We start from the raw sequence: 22,632 nt of genomic DNA on the forward strand, positions 1-22,632 counted from the left end.
CCTCCGCGATCGTATCGGCCCGCTCGGTAGAGCTCCCGGCACCCGCCCGCCGCCCTACTCCCTACGAACGGTGCAGAGCCGAGTGTAGAACAGCTGATGACCGTGTTCTACCCGCCGAGAGGTGATCTGATGCCGAGCCCCGCCCCAGGAGCGCCTCCGGGCGGGGCCGGCCCGACAATTTTGGCCCTGCCGCCGTGGGCTGCACCCGTGCCGTATTTGGCTGGCCTCGTTCGTAAACTGATGGAACTCAGCAGAGCCTGGCCACTGATGGGAGCAGTTGTGAAACATGTTGTGACAGCGCTGCTGGTGGCTGGGGACTCGCCAGTCACCGACGCCTCACGTGATCGCACGACGTTCGTCACCTCGGCGGCGGCGTGTGCCGGTGATTTGCATCCCTCTCGCTCGGTCGCCGGGTCGTGTCGGCTGCGTCGGCCGCCGCTCGGCGCAGGGCCGGCGCGCGGCGCTCCCTGCTGCCTCCGATTTGCATCACTCAGCCGGGTGACGGCTCGGAGCGCGCTCCCCCGGCGAGGCCGGTCGCCGGCCGCGGAAGGTCATCGCGCGCCGATCGACAGCTCCGCCCCGGCGCTCTCCGCCCGGGACGGACGGACGGGCCGGGGACCGAGGCGAGGCGAGCCGAGCTGAGCTGGGCTGGCAGAACCTGACCCGATTCGGCGAATACAACTTGTTGGCTGGGCCCAACTTAACCTGACGTGAGCGGGCCGATCTACCACGACCAACGTGACCCGACCTAACCTATCTTGACATGACCTGGCAGTATCGACCTAACCTGACCGGACATAGCCCAGTCCGGTCATGCTCGGTCCAGCGTTCTATCGCTATCGCCGTGTTCTGGGCAAATTGCCAGCACCGCTAATCAGCCGGAGCTAATCGTGTGAGCCGGTCATGGTCTGCTGGGACAGGCGGAGGATAAGGAGGAGGAGATGGAGAGAGGCGGAGGAGAAGGAGCAGGAGATGGTGAGAGGCGGAGGAGAAGGAGCAGGAGATGGAGAGAGGCGGAGGAGAAGGAGCAGGAGATGGAGAGAGGCGGAGGAGAAGGAGCAGGAGATGGAGAGAGGCGGAGGAGAAGGAGCAGGAGATGGAGAGAGGCGGAGGAGGAGCAGAGGAAGGTGTGGAGCCAGTGGTGATGAAGGCAGAGGCGGAGGTCACTGGCGGATCCAGGGGGGGGCCACCGGGGCCATGGCCCCCCCCAAAAGCCTGAAAGGGGGGGCCAACATATCTTTTGGCCCCCCCCCAAAACGCTTGGAGAAAAATTAATGTGAGAAGGTTGCGTAGTAGATACCTACTAGAATCAGCAGCGTGATTCAATAGCGTAGAGAAAGTCAGGGGCGCGGGAACTACTTTCAGACTGGGGGAGCACACCATAATAGAGATCAACCTAGGGTCCCCCCAAATCTAGTTTTCTCATCGGTTTTAGGCCACTTATTTTTCATCCCTTGGCTTTTTCAACAAAAAAAGAAACAGTTGCAAAAAAGGACGGTATTCCGTCTGAAAGTTGTGGGGGCACCGCCCCCACTGGCGGATCCAGGGGGGCCACCGGGGCCATGGCCCCCCAAAAGCCTGAAAGAGGGGGCCAACATATCTTTTGGCCCCTAAAACGCTTGAAGAAAAATTAATGTGAGAAGGTTGCGTAGTAGATACTATAATCAGCAGCGTGATTCAATAGCGTAGAGAAAGTCAGGGGCGCGGGAACTACTTTCAGACTGGGGGAGCACACCATAATAGAGATCAACCTAGGGTCCCCCCAAATCTAGTTTTCTCACCGGTTTTAGGCCACTTATTTTTCATCCCTTGGCTTTTTCAACAACAAAAAAAGAAAACAATTGCAAAAAAGGACGGTACTCCGTTTGAAAGTTGTGGGGGCACCGGGGATTCAAGGGGGCCACCGGGGCCATGGGCCCAAAAAGCCTGAAAGAGGGGGCCAACAATCTTTTGGCCCCCCAAAACGCTCGAAGAAAAATTAATGTGAGAAGGTTGTGTAGTAGATACTTACTAGAATCAGCAGCGTGATTCAATAGCGTAGAGAAACCCAGGGGCGCGGGAACTACTTTTAGACGGGGGGGGGGGGGGGGAGGTCACACCATGATAGAGATCAACCTAGGATCCCCCAAATATAGTTTTGTCGCCGGTTTTAGGCCACTTATTTTTCATCCCTTGGCTTTTTCAACAAAAAAAGAAAACATTTGCAAAAAGGAGCGGTATTCTGTCTGAAAGTTGTGGGGGCACCGCCCGCACGGCCCCAGAGTTGGGGGGGGGGGGGCAAGCTGCCACCACTGCCCCCTCCCCCCGGTTCCCGCGCCTATGGAGAAACTACCGGGTTTACTAGCTTCCTTCATAAAGTGTCGTCATGTCTTATCGTCACCCGAGAAGGTCTTATTGCATAAATATCGATTGAGCTGTCAAGTTAACAAACTTGCTCTGGCAGCCTGACCTGACATGACCCGGCAACTTTTCATTCACGGAATATGCGCAATAAATTTTTTAGGAAAACTCACTGAGTTTTCGTTGAAAAAAAAACTTGTTTTGTTTCGTAATTGTACAAGAAGCATATGAGGGACCTTTTTGTCCCTTCCTGCGAAACGGTAAAAGACTTATTTCGGTCACAGCTCAGGCCAATCTCTAAGGGTCAGTCGGGTCACTTATTTCTTAAAAGGGTCCTTACGGCATCCAAGGACCAATTCCGGCTTTTGAGTGCGCCACATCAGCATTTGATGCTACGACAGATGTCGAAATCTGAATATATGTTACAGGCCGTATGAAAATTCGGTCCATTTGCAAACGGCCTGGCCCAGTCAGGCCATATGAAACTACCTGAAAACACCGGCCGTTTGCAAACTATGACCTGAAATATCAGACCGTTTGAAAACGACCTAGTTAGTTTCGGCCTAGCGGATCCAGGGGGCCACGGGGTCATGCCCCCAAACCTGAAAGGGGAACAACATATATTTTTGTCCCCAAAAACACTTAAGAAAAATGAATGTGAGAAGGGCGTAGTAGGTAGAGAGAAAATACCGTATCATTAAAAATCTGTGAGCTTGATAAAAGTGTTGGTCTTGTCTTCACCCAAGAAGTTCTTATTGCACACTTTAACCATGGATGAAAGAACCTTCATCCCCTGGTTCTCCTTCATCCATGCTTTAACTCTCGATCGACGTGTGAAGTTATCGTGTAAGGTATCATGAAGCCGATCGCGACGAAACTTTAGTACCCTCATGGTGACAAAGTCTGAAAATTTCATGACCCTGACCCAAGTGAACTTTGACTTGTGGCCTAGTTTGGCCATGTTGGAGGCCATGTTTGGCCGGAATAGCGATTCGGCGTATGTCGGCTCACATTATCCGCGCTTTCATAGTCTTTTCGTGGTTTAAAACGCTCAAACATGTGATATGATGTTGCTCCCACGCATTAGGGCGGATGCCAATGTCACCTTACGGTCAAGTCAGGTCATTGACCTTTGATGACCTCGGTGCACTTTTCCGAGTTTAACATGTTTCTAGGATAGTTTCGTTTAGCTGATTTTGAATTTAGCATTTTGCAGCCATTTGAACATTTACTAAGTAGTTTTGATGCCTTCGTATCATGTTACGTAGCTGCCAGTGGTAGTGGACACCTGCTATACGGACGCCCATAAGTATAGTACCCCTACTGGTTGATCTGACCTGACCTGCCCCGACATGGTCTAAACGCACGAAGACATTATCTATGATCCAAACTAACATGAAATTTGTGATCAGCACAAAAAAAAAACGCATTACAGCCTTACTTTAGGAGGTTCTGACAGGTCCTGATTTTTCCGTCTTTTGGGTCTGTGACCTGACCTGGGCGGTGTTTCACGGCACGCTGCCAGCCGCTGCCAGCGCTGATGGCACTTTTGGTTTCAATGGAGACATCAACAAGCCTATACCCACAACACTACCGAAGGCTGACCTTAGCTCTCGGAATGCGCTGTCAGCGGCTGTCAGCACGACCGTGAAACACCGCCCTGGAAGGTCAACCAATGACCAAGGACCTTAAAATCGGGTATCATCGGCTTCGTCTCGTCACTCACGGGCAACACGCCTGTTTTTTTTTCCGCGAGCTCTAGCTTAATCAGGGGCCGAACGGCAGGGGGTCCAACCGACACCTCCCAGCCCGCGAAGGCTGCGCCACGCACCGACCCGGAGCGGGCTAATTGGTCGACAAAAGCAATTTGAAGTGTTTTGAAAGTAATATTTAGGCTCGGGTTGGGTGGGCTACCATTTCTATATTTTTTATTTTTAGTTTTAAAAAAATATCGTTTCAGGGCTGTGACGAAAAAATAAGTGGCCTAAATCCGATGAGAAAACAGGATTTGGGGGTACCCTAGGTTTGGTTACTTGCAGGAGTTGGCCCCCCCCAAAACGCAAGTCTGGATCCGCCAGTGGCGGAGGTCGAGATGGAAGTGGAATTTCAATTGGAGGTGAAGGTTCGAGAAGGTGGGACAAGGCGGAGGAGTGTAGGAGAAGAGAAAAGAGGCCATTGATTAGATAGCTGAACATGGGCTTGTGTGGAAAATTCTAGCTGCCATCGTGATCCTCGTTGTTCCTCGTTCGTTGTAACTCAGCGACAATAATGGCGTCCTGAGGAATGTATGTTTCATGTAGGATGGTTCTGCATGGATAGAATCAGTTGTGCTAAACAATCCTTGACATTGAAAGTGTTTCCTTGTGCAGACACGAAAACTGGGGAAATTAGCACATGCACCATGGTCGTTACATTTTTGCAAACAAACTATCGCGTTGACGTCTTGGCTCGGGTATGTCTTCCTCGAAATGGCACGTCCACCTGTAGTTGTTGGTCCCCGACATTCTCCTCCACTGCTCCTCTTCTTCCTACCCTCCGACGGAGTGTGTTCAGCGGAGTTCTGACTGGGTTGCTTCTGTTGTGAGAGCTGGCTCTGTCTGAGACGGGACTCTGCAGGCTGAGACACCGGACAGGTGTAATGGTATTGTGGTTTTGGCTGGTCACGAGGCTCAGCTCAGTTTGCCGGCCACAGGAGCCCTCGCTCTGCGAGCCGTCTGTTAGCTGTGCCATCCATGCACGGCGACTGTAATCATGGGTGACTTCGGACGCGTCTTCCGCCCTCACAAGGACACGGTGTCATGAGACCCGAGCGCCGAGCCTGCTCCTTGTCAGTGACATCGTTTGCAACAAAGCTGGCCTCATTCAATATCGCTCGGTGTAAGCGAGCTCGTTCTCTGCATTATACACGTCGCGCATCACTCGTCACTGCTAATGACCGTCTACATTAAACGGACATTAAACACGCCGACCGCGTGTCACGCATAGGTCGGTAACATAAACACTACGGTCGGCGCGCATGGACAGGGAGTCTGTCGGCAGCCGTGTCGGTAGAGGCGACTCGGCGGTATGGAGCAGTCCACAGTCGGTACAGGACCGTCCAGAATCCGTCCACAGCCGATGCAGAGTCGTCAACAGTCTCCGGCAGTAGGTCACCGTCGCCGTACCAGACGACGGCGTCTGGGGCAACCCAGCGACCGAGCAGTGACCGGACACCGGCAAATAAACACGGCGGCCCCGCCGCGCTGTTCCGCCGTCCTCGACTCCTCCGCAGCCCGTCGTCCCATCCGCCGCCCCTGCCATTGTCGCCACGGAGGCCGGAAGGGCTCGTTGGCACGATTGAGGCCGTCTGTGACGCGACGATAAACTGATGGCGGTGACGAGAGGGTTAGTGCGAGCCCTCCAAACTCTGTTCCTCACCCTCCGAGTTCAGCTGGGTCACCGGATGCTTCCCGATTGGTCGGAGCGACGGTCGGTGCTCTGCTCGTCGCCTGGTTCACACGGCACATCTCTGTGGATCGCGACAGGTCACGGACTCATCTGCTTCTGACAGCTCAAATCTACATAGTTCCGACGACTCTTCTGACCATTTGGATTGATCTGCTCTCCTGGCCTTGCTCTGATCCAATGTTGTTCCAGTTCTAATTCGGACGCGGTGTTCGCCTGTTCCTAAAATGTTGACCGACCAGGAACCAGCTGCTGACTATACGGACCAGCTGCCTGCGACAGCTCGTTAAGGGCTCGTCAGTGGGGGCGGTTCGGCCGGGTTTACAGCGGAATGGGAGACCGCGAGGGCACAGCTGCCGCCCTGACGGCCGACGACGGATCATTCTGTGGGGAGTGGCGGGATGGCGGCGGGGCATGGCGGTGGTAATAGGAAGTGCAACGGTGGATTTGCATGGACCAACTGTTCTATCCGGTGATAAATACCTCGTCACTAATAACTCGTGCACTCATTCTCTAATTTGTGTTCCATGCTGACCCACTGACGCTTCATCAGCGATGGAGTGCGTTTGAGGACAAAGGGGCCGTTGCATTTTGTTTTTTTTTTCCGCCCTTCCGTGTCAGGCTCATTGCTACCGATCGGCAGTTTCCTATTGCCAGCTGCCCGCCCGCTGAGTGGTCTGATTGCCGAGTGTAACCAGTGACCTGTGTGGGGACTGGCGTTCCGTGCCGGCCAACCGGTGGACTGTGCCCGTCGTCGGGCGTGCCGATCGGTCAGGCCGCAGAGCTCGGCGCCGGCCCGGCGGGCTGCCGCCGATTCCTATAAACACTGCTCTCTCAGTCGTGCCTGTCTCAGCAGTCAGCAGCGCCGGTCCAGTCAGCTGGTATGGCAGAGTGGCGGGCCGACACATGTCGCTCTCACAGACCCCAGCCATGCAGCCGGCTGACAACTGAGCGCCACTCGACGCTACGAAAATAATCATCGTCCCGATGATCACTGAGTGCTGAGTGGTGCTGAGTGCCGTGATCACCGAGTGCCAAGGGCCGCTGGTCGGTTTTGTAATGAGTGATTGGAGCTCGTAGCTGAAGACCGGGTTATTTCCTGCCGTTTTCCGCCGCCCTCAACCCGGCCTTGCGCTTCTGCGCGGTGCTATGCGCTGCGCCACTGTTCTACTGCGTCACGGCACGGACTGGCCGGTTTTCCTGGTGCCCCAGCTGCCTGCTCAGAACGACCCGGCGGCATCCTCTCTCCAGTTGGCGATTTCGGCGTCTCTGCTGATCTGGTTTCGGGTCTGGGTGGTCTGGCGCAGCGGTCGTCGCACAGGGTTTTGGGCCGTGTTTATCCCCGAGAGTTGTCCGTTCTTGAGTGCCTCACTGACCGCCGCGCTGGACGGTCGAGGAGGCGAGCGATGGCGTTACATAAGCGTGACGTATGTTCCGACAACGCTGGAAGGGCTGAATTCGTGCTAGATAAACTGTAGACATGGGATTGGAGACCGAAAGATAACTACGAAAATGCTGCTCTTGGCTCTATGGAAGGGCGCCTGGTATTTTGTCCGTGGCGATATGCACTCTCAATCGTTCGCCAAGGATCGTCCAACTTCACCGGAACATAACCTTTTACCAAGCTCGGCACTGCCCCTGGTAACCAGCTCTTGGTGACCTTGCCTGTGACCTCCCTGAGACCTCAGCAGACGACGACGTCCCTATCCGGCGGGTGACGTTTTCCGTTGTTCCCATGTTGCTGCGTCATTTTCAGCTCTCGGCCGTGTCAGCCGGTGACATTCGAGCCTGCCAGCCGACGAACCATTAGTAACGAGGCCTCTCGGCATATGCTAATGCTGCCAATTATCCGTCCGACGGTGACCTCTGCGTTGGCGGGGCGCGCTGTGCGCGTCGCCCGCCGGTGCAGATGAGCCGCTGCCCGTTACTGACGGCTCGGTAAGGCCGACGCCGTGTCCCGGGCAGCGCGCGCGGCCCGTGTAGAACGTGCCTCGTTTGCATACCCGGCCGGCGTCCTTCACGTGTCCTGGGCCGACCGCGGGGAGTGTCGCGTGCCGTGTGCGGCGAGGAGTGCTGACTCGGCGGCCGGTGCGGAATGTGGGAGCCTTCCCAGGTAGTGTTGGAGAACACCTGTTGGCTGAGAGCTTTTATACCGGCCGATGGACGGCGGTGATCGGTGAGAACGGGCGGTTTTTCTCGGCGGCCGGCGGGCTCATGGGAACACGCCGTTCTCCCGTACAGCGTGATACATGTCGCCGAGGTGCAGGCTGATGGACTGCCCGTATCGCCGATCACGGCGCCGCCTGCCTGTGTCCCTGGTTCTCGTCCCCTGACTCGGCTCCCCGCTGACCGGCGTCAGGCAGACTGCGGCCTCGGAGGCTCGGACGGCCGACTGGTCCCGAGACTCGCCCTGCCAGTCCACCCTCCGCCGCTGGCCCCTGATGGGCTGTCAGTGACAACATTTACCTCGTTTTGTGCGACTCCGCGGCGGGGAATTCCTTGCGGCGGGCGCAGTTTTCGGCCGTGCCGTCGTCGTGTCCGTGTGCCGGCCCGTCTGCCGTCCGTGCCCCGTCGGCCGCCGTCGTTTTTGCCGCCGGCCGGCGCGCCGCCCGGTTCTCACGGTCGGGCCGGCCGTTTTCCTGCTCCGCCCGGTCTGCTGTAATCCACTGCAACTGCCGCAGCGGCTGGTTGGCCTGCAGCGGCCTCGGCCTCCGCAGCAGCAGTAGCAGCCACCGACGTGACGGCGGCGACGGCCGCCGGCATGTCCTTGCGTGGAATGCGCGAACCCTTGTTAGCAAGCCGTTCTGGTCGTTACTGCGGGCTGATGCTAGTCCGGTGACGGTCTTGGCACTGCTTGAAGGACCCAAAGATTGCTTTCCGGTCGCCGACGGAAGCTGTTGCGGACTAGTCGAACACGGAACAATCTGGCACAGAGTCCTGATTGTGTTCGAATTGAGCCGTGGTCTGCTTCCAGCTCACGTGACGCGGTGCTATTGTATCATGTGATAGAAAGGATGCAGGGCTTAACCATGCACTATCCCACTCATCTATGGGATAAGCGATCAACTCATGCCTTTGATAAGGTAGTTGGTTAAACAGCTTAGTTGCTGAGTACCTATAGTCACTGGGCTAATCGGGACGCCGCGTCCATTGGTAACAGTCCCATATCTGTATTTACCGACTGACTGGGCGTGCCGCCACACTCGAGTGGCTGATTGGGGACCACCCTGGCCTGGCTAGTGAACAGTGAACGCTGAGCGGGGTGGGGCGGAGTACCGTGAACGTTCGAGTGTTCTCCGTGGTCCTCGGTGAGTGTGTTCCGGGGTGGTCAGAGAGACGGGGAGGGACGGGTGTTAGGTGGTGAGGTGTTACCCACACTGGCTCGGCGCAGCTCCAAGCCGCCGCGCGCCGGTGTGAGCGCTGGTTGAAATTGACAGCCGCCGCCCGATATTGGCGTGCCCGTCAAACGTCGGTATTTTGATTGACATGGCTTACCGGCTACCTGGTACTCGCAATGTTTCCTTGTGTCATGGCCTTGTGATTGGACTGGAACCCTGCCACACAACGTGTTCCGATTCCGGGAAGCTGGAGAAAGCCTACTGGAACACATTTGTAAATATTCACGCTCTTGATGTTACGATAAAATGCCATCTGCCTTTTTTGCGGTGTGTACTACAGAGCTGTGTGTCAGGCTGTCGTGTCCGGGCCGGTTTTTAGCGCCGATTCGCCTGCGATCGGGTCGCCGCGGTGGTCACCAGTCCCATCTGCAGCCGCCGAGCCATTCCTGCAAACGGATCCGGCCCCTGGCTGCACCGTTCCGCCGCACTACTGGCCGTGGCCATGCTGGGCCTGTGGCTCCCCTTGGTCGTTAGTCGGAACGGCTCCGGTGGCGTATGGGGCCTCTCGGGGATCAGCTGCCAGCCGCTACACAAGACGGGCACGTCGGCCACCGCTGAGGACCCTCCGGTGGCGCACAGGGTCTTAGGGAACCGGCTTTTCGGGGCTCTGCGATACGTGCCATAACGGCCTCGGCTATCCACTTATCCAGGGTGTTGCCGCTGTGGGGGGGGGGGCTGTTCGCAGCTCCTGTTGTCTTGATTGCTGTGGGCCGCGGCCACCGCTGTGGTGCGCTGCTGATGCACATTGCACACTGCACAGTGCACAGCCACCACCCGTTTGCCGCCAATCAGTCGGGCAACGGTCGGCCCTGGCTCGCGCGCTCGCCGGCCGACCGCCGCGCCAGGCGCGCCGCTGCGTTTGATTCGAAATGTTACCGGGTGCGCCAACGGCCGCGCTATGTGTGTTTAGGGGCGGGTCGGGCGGGACGTCAGCCCAGAGGTGCGCCGGGCGGAGGTTGGGTCATCAGTGATAACCCGGATGCAGCTCGCTGATACACACGGCAAGGTGATGGCGGTGGGCGGGCCGGCCATCTATTACACCTAGCCGCGCGGCTCGGCTAGCTCCCGGGTCGGTATCATCATGCAGCTGGGGCCGGCGCGGCGGTGACCGGGCGGCCGCTCCCGTTTGCCGAGCTCCGCTCTCAGAGCCGCGGTGATCGGGCGGCCGCTGCCGTCTCCTGAGCACCGCTCTTGGAGCTGCGGCGGCCGCCGTGGCGCTCCCGTCTGCCTGTCGGCTGCCGGAGCTGCGCTCTCAGAGCCGCAGTGGCGCTCAGCGACCCCGGCACGCCTCCCGCCGCTCCTGACCGCGGTTCGTGACGCCACAGCGTCCGGTAGGTGGCGGCACAGTGCCCTCACGGCGGTCAGCCGCCGCCGAGCCGTCCACACGGCCCGGAGCTCCGGCGAATGGGGCTGCACGGTGCACGGTCACATGACCTTCGGCAGGCCTGGATGCAAAAATGGAGACGCGTGACGGGTGACATGCGTCGCGCCGGTGCCAGGGGCGGTTACTATGGTGGCGGCTCGGTCAGCTATGCGGAAGGCCGACCGCTGACCAGCAGTGGCGGCCTATGCGACCCATCAGCCCGGCGTGCGGAATGCGCCCTCGCCGCATCCATTTACCTGAGCTAATCGTTTAACTCGCTCCACTTTGGACGTCCGCTGGAGGGGCGTCTCGGCGGGCCGGTGACGCGGCTCCTGGCTCGCTCCAGGCTCGCGGCGTCACCGTCGGCCGCCGGTGCGTCATCGGCGGCGCGTCATCGCCGGCTAGCTGCCAGACGGCGTCACGGCGCCGCGCCGGTCAGAGTGGCCACGGGACCGGGGAGCGGACCGTGACCGGTTGGTGGGCGCCGCGGGGCGCCGGTCACTGCAGACCGCGCCGGGGCGCCGCGGCCGGTCAGGGACCGTGAATGGACTCCGATCGGAACCTGAGCCGGTGCTGCCACGGTCACGTGCGCTGCCACGGTCACGTGCACTGCCACGGTCGGCGGTCGGTTGGTCGGTAGCTGCCTCCCACGGCCGTTCCGTTGGTCTCGGTGCAACGGTCCGGGCCGGCTGACTGGCGGGTCTGTGAAGACTTCAGAGTCTGGGCTGTGCACTGTCTGTTCCGTGTGTGCTCTGGGCTGCGGGTGCGGCTGTGGGGAGGCACGGGCGGAGAGGACCTCCAGGTGGAGATGGGTCTGGGAGTGGAACCGGTGACGTGATGCTAACCCGCCGGAAGCGCAGCGTCACGGTGTCGGCACTCAGAGGCCCCACGGTGCGGTGGCGGCCTGACGGGCGAGCGGCAGCCACGGACGGCGCCAGAGGTCTGACGCTGCATCACGTGCCACAGCGGACACGGGACAGGGCGCCTGTACTGGAGCGAACACAGGGGACACAATGGACAACCGCAGCTGAAATTGGACGGAGTGGAATGGAGCATTGAAGTGTGGTAGCAGGGTGCTACGTTCGTGTCCGAAACATCGACGGCTGCCACAATGACTCATTTGTCACATGTATTTCGGTCCAATTGAGTCACGCTAGGTGCCTATTTTCCAAATTGGTAATGGTGACGTGTCGGGCGGTGCAGTTTCGGTAGTGTAATGATCGCCTGCCACCGAATCTGAAAGCCGGGCAAGCGGCGGCACCGTTACTTTATTGACGGCTGGTCCAGCTCCCATCCCGTTATTGGCGGCTGTCCCGGCTCTGTATCATATTTCATGTCTCGGCGTTTTTTGAAGTTGCGCTGTCGGCTGTCATTAATTGCCCGGGCTATCTGCCGGTTGAGGTGGCGATTGTTCGCCGCGCCGACCACAGACCAGCTGGCTGTTTGGGGGCCCAGGGGCTCCGCCACGGTTTTGGGATTGGGGGGGTCCGACCCAAAACACAAAACCTCACTGGCGGATCCAGGGTGGCATTCAAGGGGATGCCACCGCAACGCCAGAAATCACCAGGATGCCACCCCCCCCCCCCCACCGCAGTGCCCGAAATCGACGAAAAATTGATGTTTTTCTTGAGTACAAAGAAACTTAACAATTGTATTGGAAGAGGTTTGCTTTAAACTGCAAAACAAAGGTTCACTTGCATAAGGAATCGAAAACCGAGGAGCAGAGCCCTATTGACACCGACATGGCGGCCTCTAAAATTGACGTTCTTGAGGAGTAGAGGTCAGTGTTGCGCGCTCCAAAGGCGGAAGGTATTGGCCATCAGAGAACGCATTGGACTCTCAGTGACTGGCATGGGCTTGGGGACCTACATAGGCCCTCAGGTATCTACGTAGGCTCTAAAGCCAGTGTAGAGCTCTCCTAGGCCGTACTTAAAGGAAAGCCCAGGGCTTTAGCAGTTATTGTAAGGATTTGAAAGCCCTGCCCTCATCAAGCAACTTAGAGTCCTTTTAGAGGCTAACAGTTTGACATTCAGATTCAGTCTCTGTGATGAGTGTGACCTATCCTGACCTGAAAATGGATATCAAAATGCTCCACTTGCTGTTGGGATTGTGACTTGTGAACGTCTTACCTCTACGAACCTGCATTTAGAGCCCTGTGCAGATATATTGCAGATTACCTCAGAACGGTGTGAGGATGCTTAGACTAGTATGGTGCTCTGAAGGACCGACATGGACCCCCGACACTATAGGATGACCTCACATTGAAAGAGGATTCTCAGATCGATTTGAAGCTCTCTTAGGGCAGGTGTTGTGTCAATGAGGTGCCCTACAAGCTGGACCCCCTCGCAAAATTATAGCCAAATTCTAGCATACCTAGCTAATCCTAGCCATCTTAAATGCATTCATAGTAATAACAAAAATGGCGAAATGATGACACTCCCACGTAGACCGGTGAGTGTCACTGTCGAGCACTTCGTCTGCTATGACATTTTAAGGGTTCCCTACATTTCTAGATCTTCAGTTCCTTAGCTATACGACTGTCAACACACTCAAAATGCATATAGTGAATGATTTAGTCATTTTTACGCGAAAACAAGCTTATAGGTAGGTATCTGGAATATTGGGGGGTACTGTACCCCCCAGGTAAATTATTGAGGGGGTCCGGACCCCCGCGACCCCCCCTGTGGCGGAGCCCCTGTTTGGGGCCGATTTGGGGCCGATATCTCCTGTTCGGCTCCCCGCCGCTCAGCTGACCGGCCGGTGAGTCGTGCTCACCACGACTTTTTGTCGCCGCGCCGGCTCACCAGGCGATTTATACCCGCGACGTGCGGCCTGAGCTCGCCTTCGCCATCGGCGCAAACAGACATTTCTCACAGTAGGGCCGGCCGTCACATAAATAATGACCGACATCTCGGGACGATCTCCGGCGTGGGACCCGTTCAGGAGAGTCGTCGTATTGTCCCAGATGTCACACACTTCTGTCCGTCCGCTCCAGTGTTGTGGCCTGTGGGTGGTTTTTGATCAGCTGAGGATTTATGTGGGAGCAGTGTGCACGGCGGCTAGAGTATTGTCTCGGCTTTATCTGATTCAACGCCTTCACAGGATTGGTAGAGTGCTGGCGGTGATGACTCGTCGGGCTGTGTGAGTGACCCGATATTGCAGGTGCGGGTCTGACCTGACCTGAGCCAGCCCAGCCATGAGGCGAGCCGCACTGGCTCCCTGAATCTACACTGCGGACAATAGCCGGGCTGCTGGGCTGCAGTGCGATCACGTACCGCTTGGTCGCTGGCCGAACAATGCGCTCGACTGCGCGTGGGACCTCGGCGCCGCGCCGGCCGGCCGACCGGCCGGCAGAGGTCCACTGCTGTCAGCTGACTGCCTGGCCCGGCGGGCGGCCGCTCAGTACCGGGCCGGATTGGCCGCGGGGTGGTTGCGCCGCGCAGCTCGGCCCAGCAGCTCCGCCAGCTCTGAGAGCTTCGACAGCCGCCTCTCGCCCGGCAGTGAGTCAGTCAGCGGCCCACCGAGCTGGTAAAAACAGCCGGCGGGACGGCTCCGGTGTCGCGCGGTCGTGTTTTCGACGGCGCGGCCCCTGGCCTGGCGTCGGGTGTCATTCCGTTACCGAGCGGCGGTAGGTTCGACGGCGGTGCGGCCACCACGGACTGGTGCTGGTGCTGATTTGTTTGTTGTGTGCTCAAACAAAGTGTGCTCTTGTGACCCTGTCTGCCTCGGCAAGCTTCTCATGTATGGGCTGTTAAAACTTGCAGAAGAAATTCAGTCGCCTTGGTCCCAGCCGCTGCTGTGGGTAGCCGCTGTGCGCCTTCAGTGTGTTGACCCGCTTCTGCTGCCGCACGCCCTCCGTTCCGGGAAGCTGCACCAATTTAGTGCTGTCATTTTTGCCGTCGGCCCTGTCTGTCCATTGTTCGTCACCCTCGTCAGAAAGTCCCGGACAATGGCGGGCAGTACGAAGCAGTAGTCCAGTCATGGGGTAGCGACTTTCAGTGCCCATTGACGACAATTTTTCTGTACCATTTTTTGTTTAGTGAGTTAACTTGCTAAAGTTTGACCAACATATGCACTGCAATGCTCAAGAACTAGTCTGCCAGTGACCATTATCGTTACTATCTTGCTGTCCCGAGAGTAGTCAGATTGCGAAGCCTTTTTCACTGTCTGATCTGCCAAGTGTACCTATATTATTTACTGTTGAATTCTGAGCCCTCTCCCATAGTGTGGGCTCACAGTGCATGGCATGACTAACTGATCCCTTTCTGTGCTTCAGGGTTCGTGATATGAATCCGAGGCTTCTTCGCGCAAATACCAGTGACAGTAGTGGTGCAGTGACAGTCGTAGTGCAGTGACACACCGCGCAGTGACGATCGCGGCTCAGTGATACGCCGCGCAGTGACAATAGCGGCGCAGTGGGCCGCGCAGTGACTATTGCGGCGCGCGGCGTGCGCCGCCGGCGGCAGCCATGAGCACAGACGGGAGCAGTGGGTATGACTATCTGAACCAGAAGGAGGATGTGAAAAATTTCGAGACGGGCCGAATTAAGGCCCTGCAGGAGGAGCGACTGCACATCCAGAAAAAGACCTTCACAAAATGGATCAACTCATTCCTTATCAAGGTAAGTGCTGGCTGACCAATGACCATTCCCAACCCACGCCGACTAGCCAACATAAACGAGCCCTGGCGTGCGCGCCAAAAGCACAGTCGCAGCATTATCCGTCATGCTGCTTTTGTACTCGTAAATATTTACATCCCATGATGACAAGTCTTCAGTTATATCTCATTTTCTGCCTCACATCGCCTCTGGTCGTGTCAGATGGACCAGCTGCGTCTCTCCCGGTCCGAGATGGGCCTGCTGTCTGAGTTGGACCTTAGTTGGACCGATAGAGCCAGATACGGCCGCATTCCCGACTCGGTCTGAAGTTCTCCGAGGGCAAACAACGCTGTCTGAAGATAAGTCGTATCGAACGGCGAAGAACATACCAGAACGAGCTATAAATGGTGCCTAGAGTGGTCATCGCCGCGGCAAACGACATGTTTATAGGAGCTAGTATTCTATAGTTTTTTTTTAGTGCAGGTATTATCTAAAAGTTTTCTTTTTATAGTCTTATGCTTACAAAAAAAAAAACGCTCTGTTTTATTTGCATGCAATCTAGCTGTGTAAAAAGTTAACGGCAGATACCACATGCGCGGCAGCCGGTGCTGACAAAACGCGCTGACTTGCACATCACCTCCCAGCTAACAGCACAGATAATGGAGCGATGTTTGGCGGTGTGCGATCGGCCGCCACTAAAAACTCCGGATTCCCTGAATGCACGCGCTGCCGACGCTCTGCTGTTTACGCCGTGCGCGCGGGGCGCTGCACGCGCGCTCCAATACTCCATCCGGCGTCTTACCGGCAAACACACGGCCTCCGCGGCAAACATGCATTTCTTCCTGGGGCGATGGCGCCGATCAGACCGAGGCTGATCAACGTGTGTTGCAACTGCGAGGCCGATCGTCTCCTGTTTCTCCGTGATCTATATATTCAATTCCATTCTCGTTTCCTGATCACCATTTCTAGTTTCGTCTCTATAGCGCTCCCCGTCTGTCTCCGTCTCTGTCTGTTTTCAGTCAGTCCCGTCTTCATCTCTATTCCTGTATCTGCAGTCATCCCGTCTCCGTCTCCGGCCCGGCCCCTCTTCTGAAAAGCGGCCGTCTCACCGCTCGGCGCGTGCCGCTGGCCCCATAACGGCGCTGTGGCGGTTACCGGCAGCGGCCGGTCACGACCTGGTGGCCTCGGACACGCCCTGAGCTCACCGGGATCCCACCGGGCCACCGACCGGACACGCCCTTCTCCGCTCACCGCCCGCTGTTCGCCGGCATCCCTCTTCACATGGACGTAGGAGTAGGGTTAAAGGAAGGTGTTTCCGTTCCCCCTCTGTTTCTTGCGTGGTTGGAGGATGAGACGGTGCCCGTTTTTGCGACTGTTTTGACGCGGATGTGTGCTATGAGCCCGCGCATTGCAGATGGTCCCGTCACTCTATGATGCTGGCAGATATGATAAACTGTCACGTACTCATCTTCCTTACTCTTATCTCCATTTCCCGGCTTTATACTCGTCATACCACATATTCTATTGATGCACGTTTTTGAGCAAACGTGATGCGGTACATTTTATTGCACATTTCAATTTTCAACCAACGGCGACCGTCACTTCAGGGTGGGAAGAAGATACATCAGGATTAGAAAAAATGATGATGTTGTCATTCGTGCCGTTAGGGTACGAATGATCCGGCATTTTCTCACGAGATCATGACCAATTTTTTGGTCATCTGAGTGTCGTTTGCCTCTATACTGCAGCTTATTCACCGCAAACTGGCAATATCGGCTCGTCTAGTCGCGCTGGACGATTACGGCTGGCTCAACTGACTGCCGTATTCGTGTGACCAGGTGCTTTGTCCGCTCACTTCAATGCAGATTTCTCACCGACTGCCTCCGTGGCGAGTTCGGGAAAAACCTCGGCAAAGTCTCATCACCTTGACTTGCGGTCGCTGCGAACTTGCAGAAATCCACCTGGAAAGGAAATTCCTTCCAGCTGAAAACTGTCTAGAGGAGCAAAGACGAGCCTGTCGACAGTCAGTGTCACGATCTAACATTTCTCACAGTATGAGATTGGCAACCACATATACACGGTTAGTTACAAGGTTTAGAGGTACAGGTTTACGCGATAACTGTATGTTTTGATATGTATGATTAACGGATGCATTAGTTTGGGTGTAGAAACTTGCATTTTTATTGGTATGATTTTTGTAGAACTGGGTAACTGCTTTTAATTGAACTGTAAAGTATGATGGTGATGCATGCGAGTTGTTCGAGCCCTTTGTAAGTTAGGATGTTACTGAACGCAACCCTACCCTACCCTACCCTACCCTACCCTACCCCTACACTACCCTACCCTGCCCTACCCTACCCTACCCTACCCTACCCCTACACTACCCTACCCTACTCCTACACTACCCTACCCTACCCTACCTTACCACTACCCTACCTACCCTACCCTACCCTACCCTACCTACCCTACCCTACCCTACTCCTACCCTACGCTACCCCACCCTACCCTACCCTTACCCTACCCTACTCCTACACTACCCTACCCTACCCTACCCGACCCTACCCTACCCTACCCTTACACTACCCTACCCTACCCTACCCTACCCTACCCTACCCTACCCCTACCCTACTCCTACCCTACCCTACCCTACCCTACCCTACCCTACCCTTACCCTACCCTACCCTACCCTACCCTACCCTACCTAACTGTACCCTACTTAACTCTACCCTACCCTACCCTACACTACCCTACCCTACCCTACAATCCCCTACCCAACCCTACCCTACAATCCCTACCCTACCCTACCCTACCCTACCCTACCCTACCCTACCCTACCCTACCCCACCCTACAATCCCCTACCCTACCCTACAATCCCCTACCCAACCCTACCCTACAATCCCCTACGCTACCCTACCCTACCCTACCCTACACTACACTTCCACCGACAGTCCAAGTTTCAGCTAAATCGGCCCAGAAACGGCTGAGATATTGCAAAAACAAATTAATTGTATTTACTGGCGAATCCCCTTGGCGAGCGGTGCCTTGTGTCGGCCTTCGTTGGCTCTGATGCTTTTCACTCAGTTTTCTAAGCGAACAACTGAGCCTAAAGCACGTGCCCTCTGCTCGGCGCCGGTCGCGGCCCCACCACGTGCACACCGCTGAACCAACCCCCTCGAAAATTTAATACGACAAATGAGTGCACGCGTCCGACTTGCAGTGAAAATTTCACCCCCGTAGACCTTACCGTTCCCGAGCAATAGCGTGTTTTTGCCGATTCTAATGTTAACCCTATGGGCACGCGAGCACGCGCCGCGGGCGCACCCTTGGCCGCATCATGTCCAAAAGTTAATACGACCTACGTGTAGATGTGGCCCACATCGCTGTAAAATTTCACGGCCGTAGGTCAACGGCCGCCGCCGCAATAAGCGCTACAAAGTGACTACGTCGCACACGGCGGATTATTTAGGATTTATAATGTACCTCTTGTAGTTACAAAAAGATGACCGTGGTGAAAAGATGCATGTTATACCATCCTGATGATGAACGATTGAACAATTTGGGCTGTGATTGCCCGCAATACTCACTCAATCCCCGAACATCCTTGTTGGCTTAGCAAATCACTACAGCCTGGCGCTCCTTCTTCCCGAAGTCCAACAATCGTTTTCACCAGTTATCCTTTACCTCATGCTCCGCACTGCTCGGATCCCCGCTCCTCCCCCGCCATGTAGATCCCGGTAGGTCCCCCTCACCCGGTGCGGTGTTGACCCAGCCGTGTTGGGGCGACGGCGGCACAGACAGATGAGCCGGTCCCTGCCGGAAGTCGCCCTGACAACTCCATCCTGCTGCGGACGCGTGCGGTAGGTCGGGGAGGTCCGTGGGACACTGCCGCGGCGCTGTGGTACGGATTTGTAGCACAGAGATGCCGAAGAGTCGAGTGGAGGTATCTCTGCTGTAGTGGTCAGAGTCCCATCGTGGTCGGACGGCCCCGCTCTCCACTATGTGTGACGCGCGGCGCCGCTGCTTCCGTGGATTCAGCGGGAGCGTTCAACCAGGATCCTCTCAGGGCCGGCATCCCGGAGATTTTTGGGACTCGACCGGCGTCACGGATGACGTCGTAAGGAAGCTGTAAGAATTTATCGCTCCATTTTTCCTGTATCGGTCGCGGGTTTACGAGACGGCTGATAGCTGAATTATATCCTGTCGTAAATTCCGTGTATCGTATCGTATCGGATGGAGGCGGCGCCGAGGCTGCGTTTGAATGTCTCCTATCGTAGGATTAGCGCATAAGTGCTCGAGCTTCGGTTGCGTTTTGCTGTGTACTCATGACGGAATTGCGTTGCACATGCATATTGCACAAGTTAGTAGTATTCGCAGTAGTAACTTACTACGTGGAAGCTCGTAGCTCCTTCAAAGAAAGTGGAATCGATAACCCAAGCGGCATTATCGGACGTTGGATGCAGCCCAGATTGCCAATTTTGCGCTGTTCGGCTCAGTACTATGCCCCAGCGCTGTTTTACTATTGTTGCGCCTTTAGTGGGGCACGAAGGTTGTCTGCTTAGTGCTTATGGTCACAAAGATTGTGGTGACGATAGAGTGGTAAACAACGAGTGTTACAGTTCATGGCTGTAAATACCCCTTTAGCTTCACCTGATGGTGCGATAAACGATGTCGCCTTAGACAGAACAAGGGCTTATATTACAATGTAAATGCTACATAGCCGTCAATTTTGTTCAGCACGGTGGGTGATCTTAGACTGGTTCGTGCTTTGAAATTTGCAGCGGTTAAGGTGTAAAGTGACGAAGAGATGATATTCTTTGTTGTTTTGCTAAAATGAGACACCAAAGCTCTATTGAAATCTGGAATAGCAAAATGTGAGAAGTAGAGGCCTCGTAAACCGTCATGACACCATATCTATGTTCCGCATACCTAAGTACCTACGTTACATCCGCAGGCCGCCTATATAAATGCATATCAGTATAAATAAATTTTTGAAACGGCTATCGGCATGCCTATATAGTTAGTGTTTCAATTACTGCCATTTACAATGCAAGCAATGCGGTCAACTGTGTGTCCGTTATTTAACGAGCTTCAGTCACAAGTCACAACAGAACGGTTGCTAGTAGTTGTGAATCGCCAACCAAACCCAGTGCTATTCCCACGGCAATGACAATCAGCCATATGCGATGATCGGGCGTTATTTGTTTACCACGACATAGGGTGGTCGTGGTCTGTGGCATTTGGCTGCCAGCGCCTCATCATGTCGTTGTGGACGGCAGGCAGACACCAACAAAGGTAAGAGCTGGTCTGCTGATTAGTGACACTCGTCCCGGTGAAAATTCGGCACCAGTGGTGTCACGAAGTGCACGCTCCAGTGCCGGCGACAGCGCGGACGGCCGGCGCACGCGAGGTCCACCAGACCTGCCGAGTCACCGGTGGACCGCCGCGACACCGCGACATCGGCCGAAAAGGAAACGCTGCTGCTAAATATGGCAGCGCTAGTCTCATGCCGCGTGAGAGTTAATTTTACTCAGCGCATACGTCGGGCATTACGTAGTTGCAGTTGCATGGCTGCGCCTGCGATGTGTGCATGGCTGACATGTGAAACGCATTCAATTCAGTGCTGCATTTTTGCGGTGTGCAGCGTTTGACGGCGAAAGCGAAGTTTGGTGCACGCAGTCTGCAGGCGCGGCGAATAAAACTGCTAGTTACATAGAGTAGCAGTTTTATGCAGCGTAGCTGCGGGCGGTGGCTGTATGATAAGGACGTAACGGTCCGCGGACTGTGGGGTGGCATGGACTTGGTGCGCTGCTGTAACAACATTCTTTCCTATCCATCTGGTAAGACTGGTGAGTAGTGATGCTCTGCTGAGCGGACGACTCTGTCAGTTGGCTAGTATTGTCTCCACTCTTCAGCTATCCACCCTTCTACATTTGTATTACCCCTTCTGTATTTGTTCCGCGCGGTATTCTCACACTCCATCCCCAATCCTCATACGCTAGCCGTCAACAGTCGCAGCTGGCGGGTCCAGCTGTTGCAGCCGCCCCCGCCGCCGCCGCCAATTAGCCTCCTGGACCGGCACGCTGCCGACCGGTGGCCGACATCCGCTGTCTCGGAATGGGGTTATGGGAAACCGACCCTCTCCGGCCGCCGCCCCCGCCCCCGCCCCCGCCCCGGCCCGGCCGCCACGCCTGCCCGTCACGTCGGCGGCGTCTGCACCAGACTGCTGGGCGGTGGGGAGCCTAATTGTGGCCAGGTGTTTGGTGACTTGGAGGGGCAGCTGAGTGGCCAGACCCAGCTATTGCGGCGCCACAGCGCGCAACGGCGTGCAACCGGACGTCCGCTGAGACAGCTGCCGAGCAGTGAGAACTGCAAGGCGTCGACAGACCTCCGCGGCCTGCCGTAGCCGACTACTGAAACAGCGGCCGAACGGGCAGTGGTGTAGAGGTCAGCAGGCCGTCCCAGTCCCGGTCGAACCGAACGGACACCGGACGGCCGAGTACCGCCAGTCGGCGCCCGGGGCAGTGTGAGGCGCTCCGACCGACCGGCTGAGACCGGCCGTGACTGGCCCGATCCGGTGCATTGTGCCCATCACGGCCGGGATGCGCGGCTCACGGCGGCCGCTGAGCGCCCCGGTCACGAGCGGCGGACTCATCACATTCAGCGCCGTGTCCCGATACACTGACCGGGCGCCAGCTCAGGCGGAGCGAAATAGCGCGCATTCATGATTAAAAGTGCCACTCGCCTGTTTGCTCTCCACACACAAAGGAAGTAAAGCAATGGCAGACTCAGCTGGAATTTCACGCCGCACCAATAGCGACCGCTTCAGTCTGGCGCGCTGGAGGCTAAACAGAACGGTTTGCGATAGGCGCGTGCCCGCATGGCCCGGCGGCTTCACTCCTGATAAGATTGCCGGCCATCCGGTATGCGCTGGATCGGGCTCGATTGCGCTCGGCCGCCGCCGGCCCGGCACGTGCCGCGTTCAGGTGTCTGTTGGATGATGACAATCCAGTGAGGCGATGGTCACCTCCCCACTCAGCCGTCATATCTCCCGACCGCGGAGCTCATATATCCGTCATCTGATGGCGGCTGACAGGTTGGAGGGTTGACGGACCGTCAATGGCGTCGGCCGGGAGTTGACACTGCACTCGACCGGCCGGCGCTGTCCGTTATCTGAAGCCGACACTCAGTCCGGCGGCTGTGGGCGTTCACACAGCTCGGATAGTGCACACTAGGGTGTGTCATATCTAATATTTTTGTCTCAGATCAAGCGCTTCCGCGGATATTCCTTGTCCCTGGGTTCATTGAAGCCCATTGGCACTGTTCTTTTTTCGCTGCACCGAAAATTCAGGCGGCGCGGGCCCAATCAATTTCGACATTTCCCGTGGCGCCCGGCGTTGAAGTCTCCATACTGAACACAATGCGTACCGTAGCGCTAACACCAGCCATATGACTCGCCGTCGGCCTGTAGCGGCCAACACCGTTTGACGGT

At 56.4% G+C, this 22,632-nt stretch overlaps 1 protein-coding gene across 7 annotated transcripts in view; it reads left to right on the forward strand.

The window, feature by feature from the left end:
* Positions 1 to 22,632, forward strand: part of LOC122389129 (spectrin beta chain, non-erythrocytic 2-like) — a 106,969-nt gene that overhangs the window by 17,490 nt on the left and 66,847 nt on the right. For all 7 annotated transcript variants that reach the window (XM_043380846.1, XM_043380878.1, XM_043380869.1 and 4 more), the window contains exon 2: positions 14,822 to 15,166. In XM_043380846.1, coding sequence (XP_043236781.1) covers positions 15,014 to 15,166 — 153 coding nt within the window. In that variant the 5' untranslated portion in view covers positions 14,822 to 15,013. The remainder of the gene's footprint in view (positions 1 to 14,821; positions 15,167 to 22,632) is intronic.

Source organism: Amphibalanus amphitrite, unplaced genomic scaffold (genome assembly GCF_019059575.1).
Source record: "Amphibalanus amphitrite isolate SeventyFive unplaced genomic scaffold, NRLGWU_Aamphi_draft 000019F_arrow, whole genome shotgun sequence".
In the NCBI taxonomy this organism is placed as follows: Eukaryota; Metazoa; Arthropoda; class Thecostraca; order Balanomorpha; family Balanidae; genus Amphibalanus; species Amphibalanus amphitrite.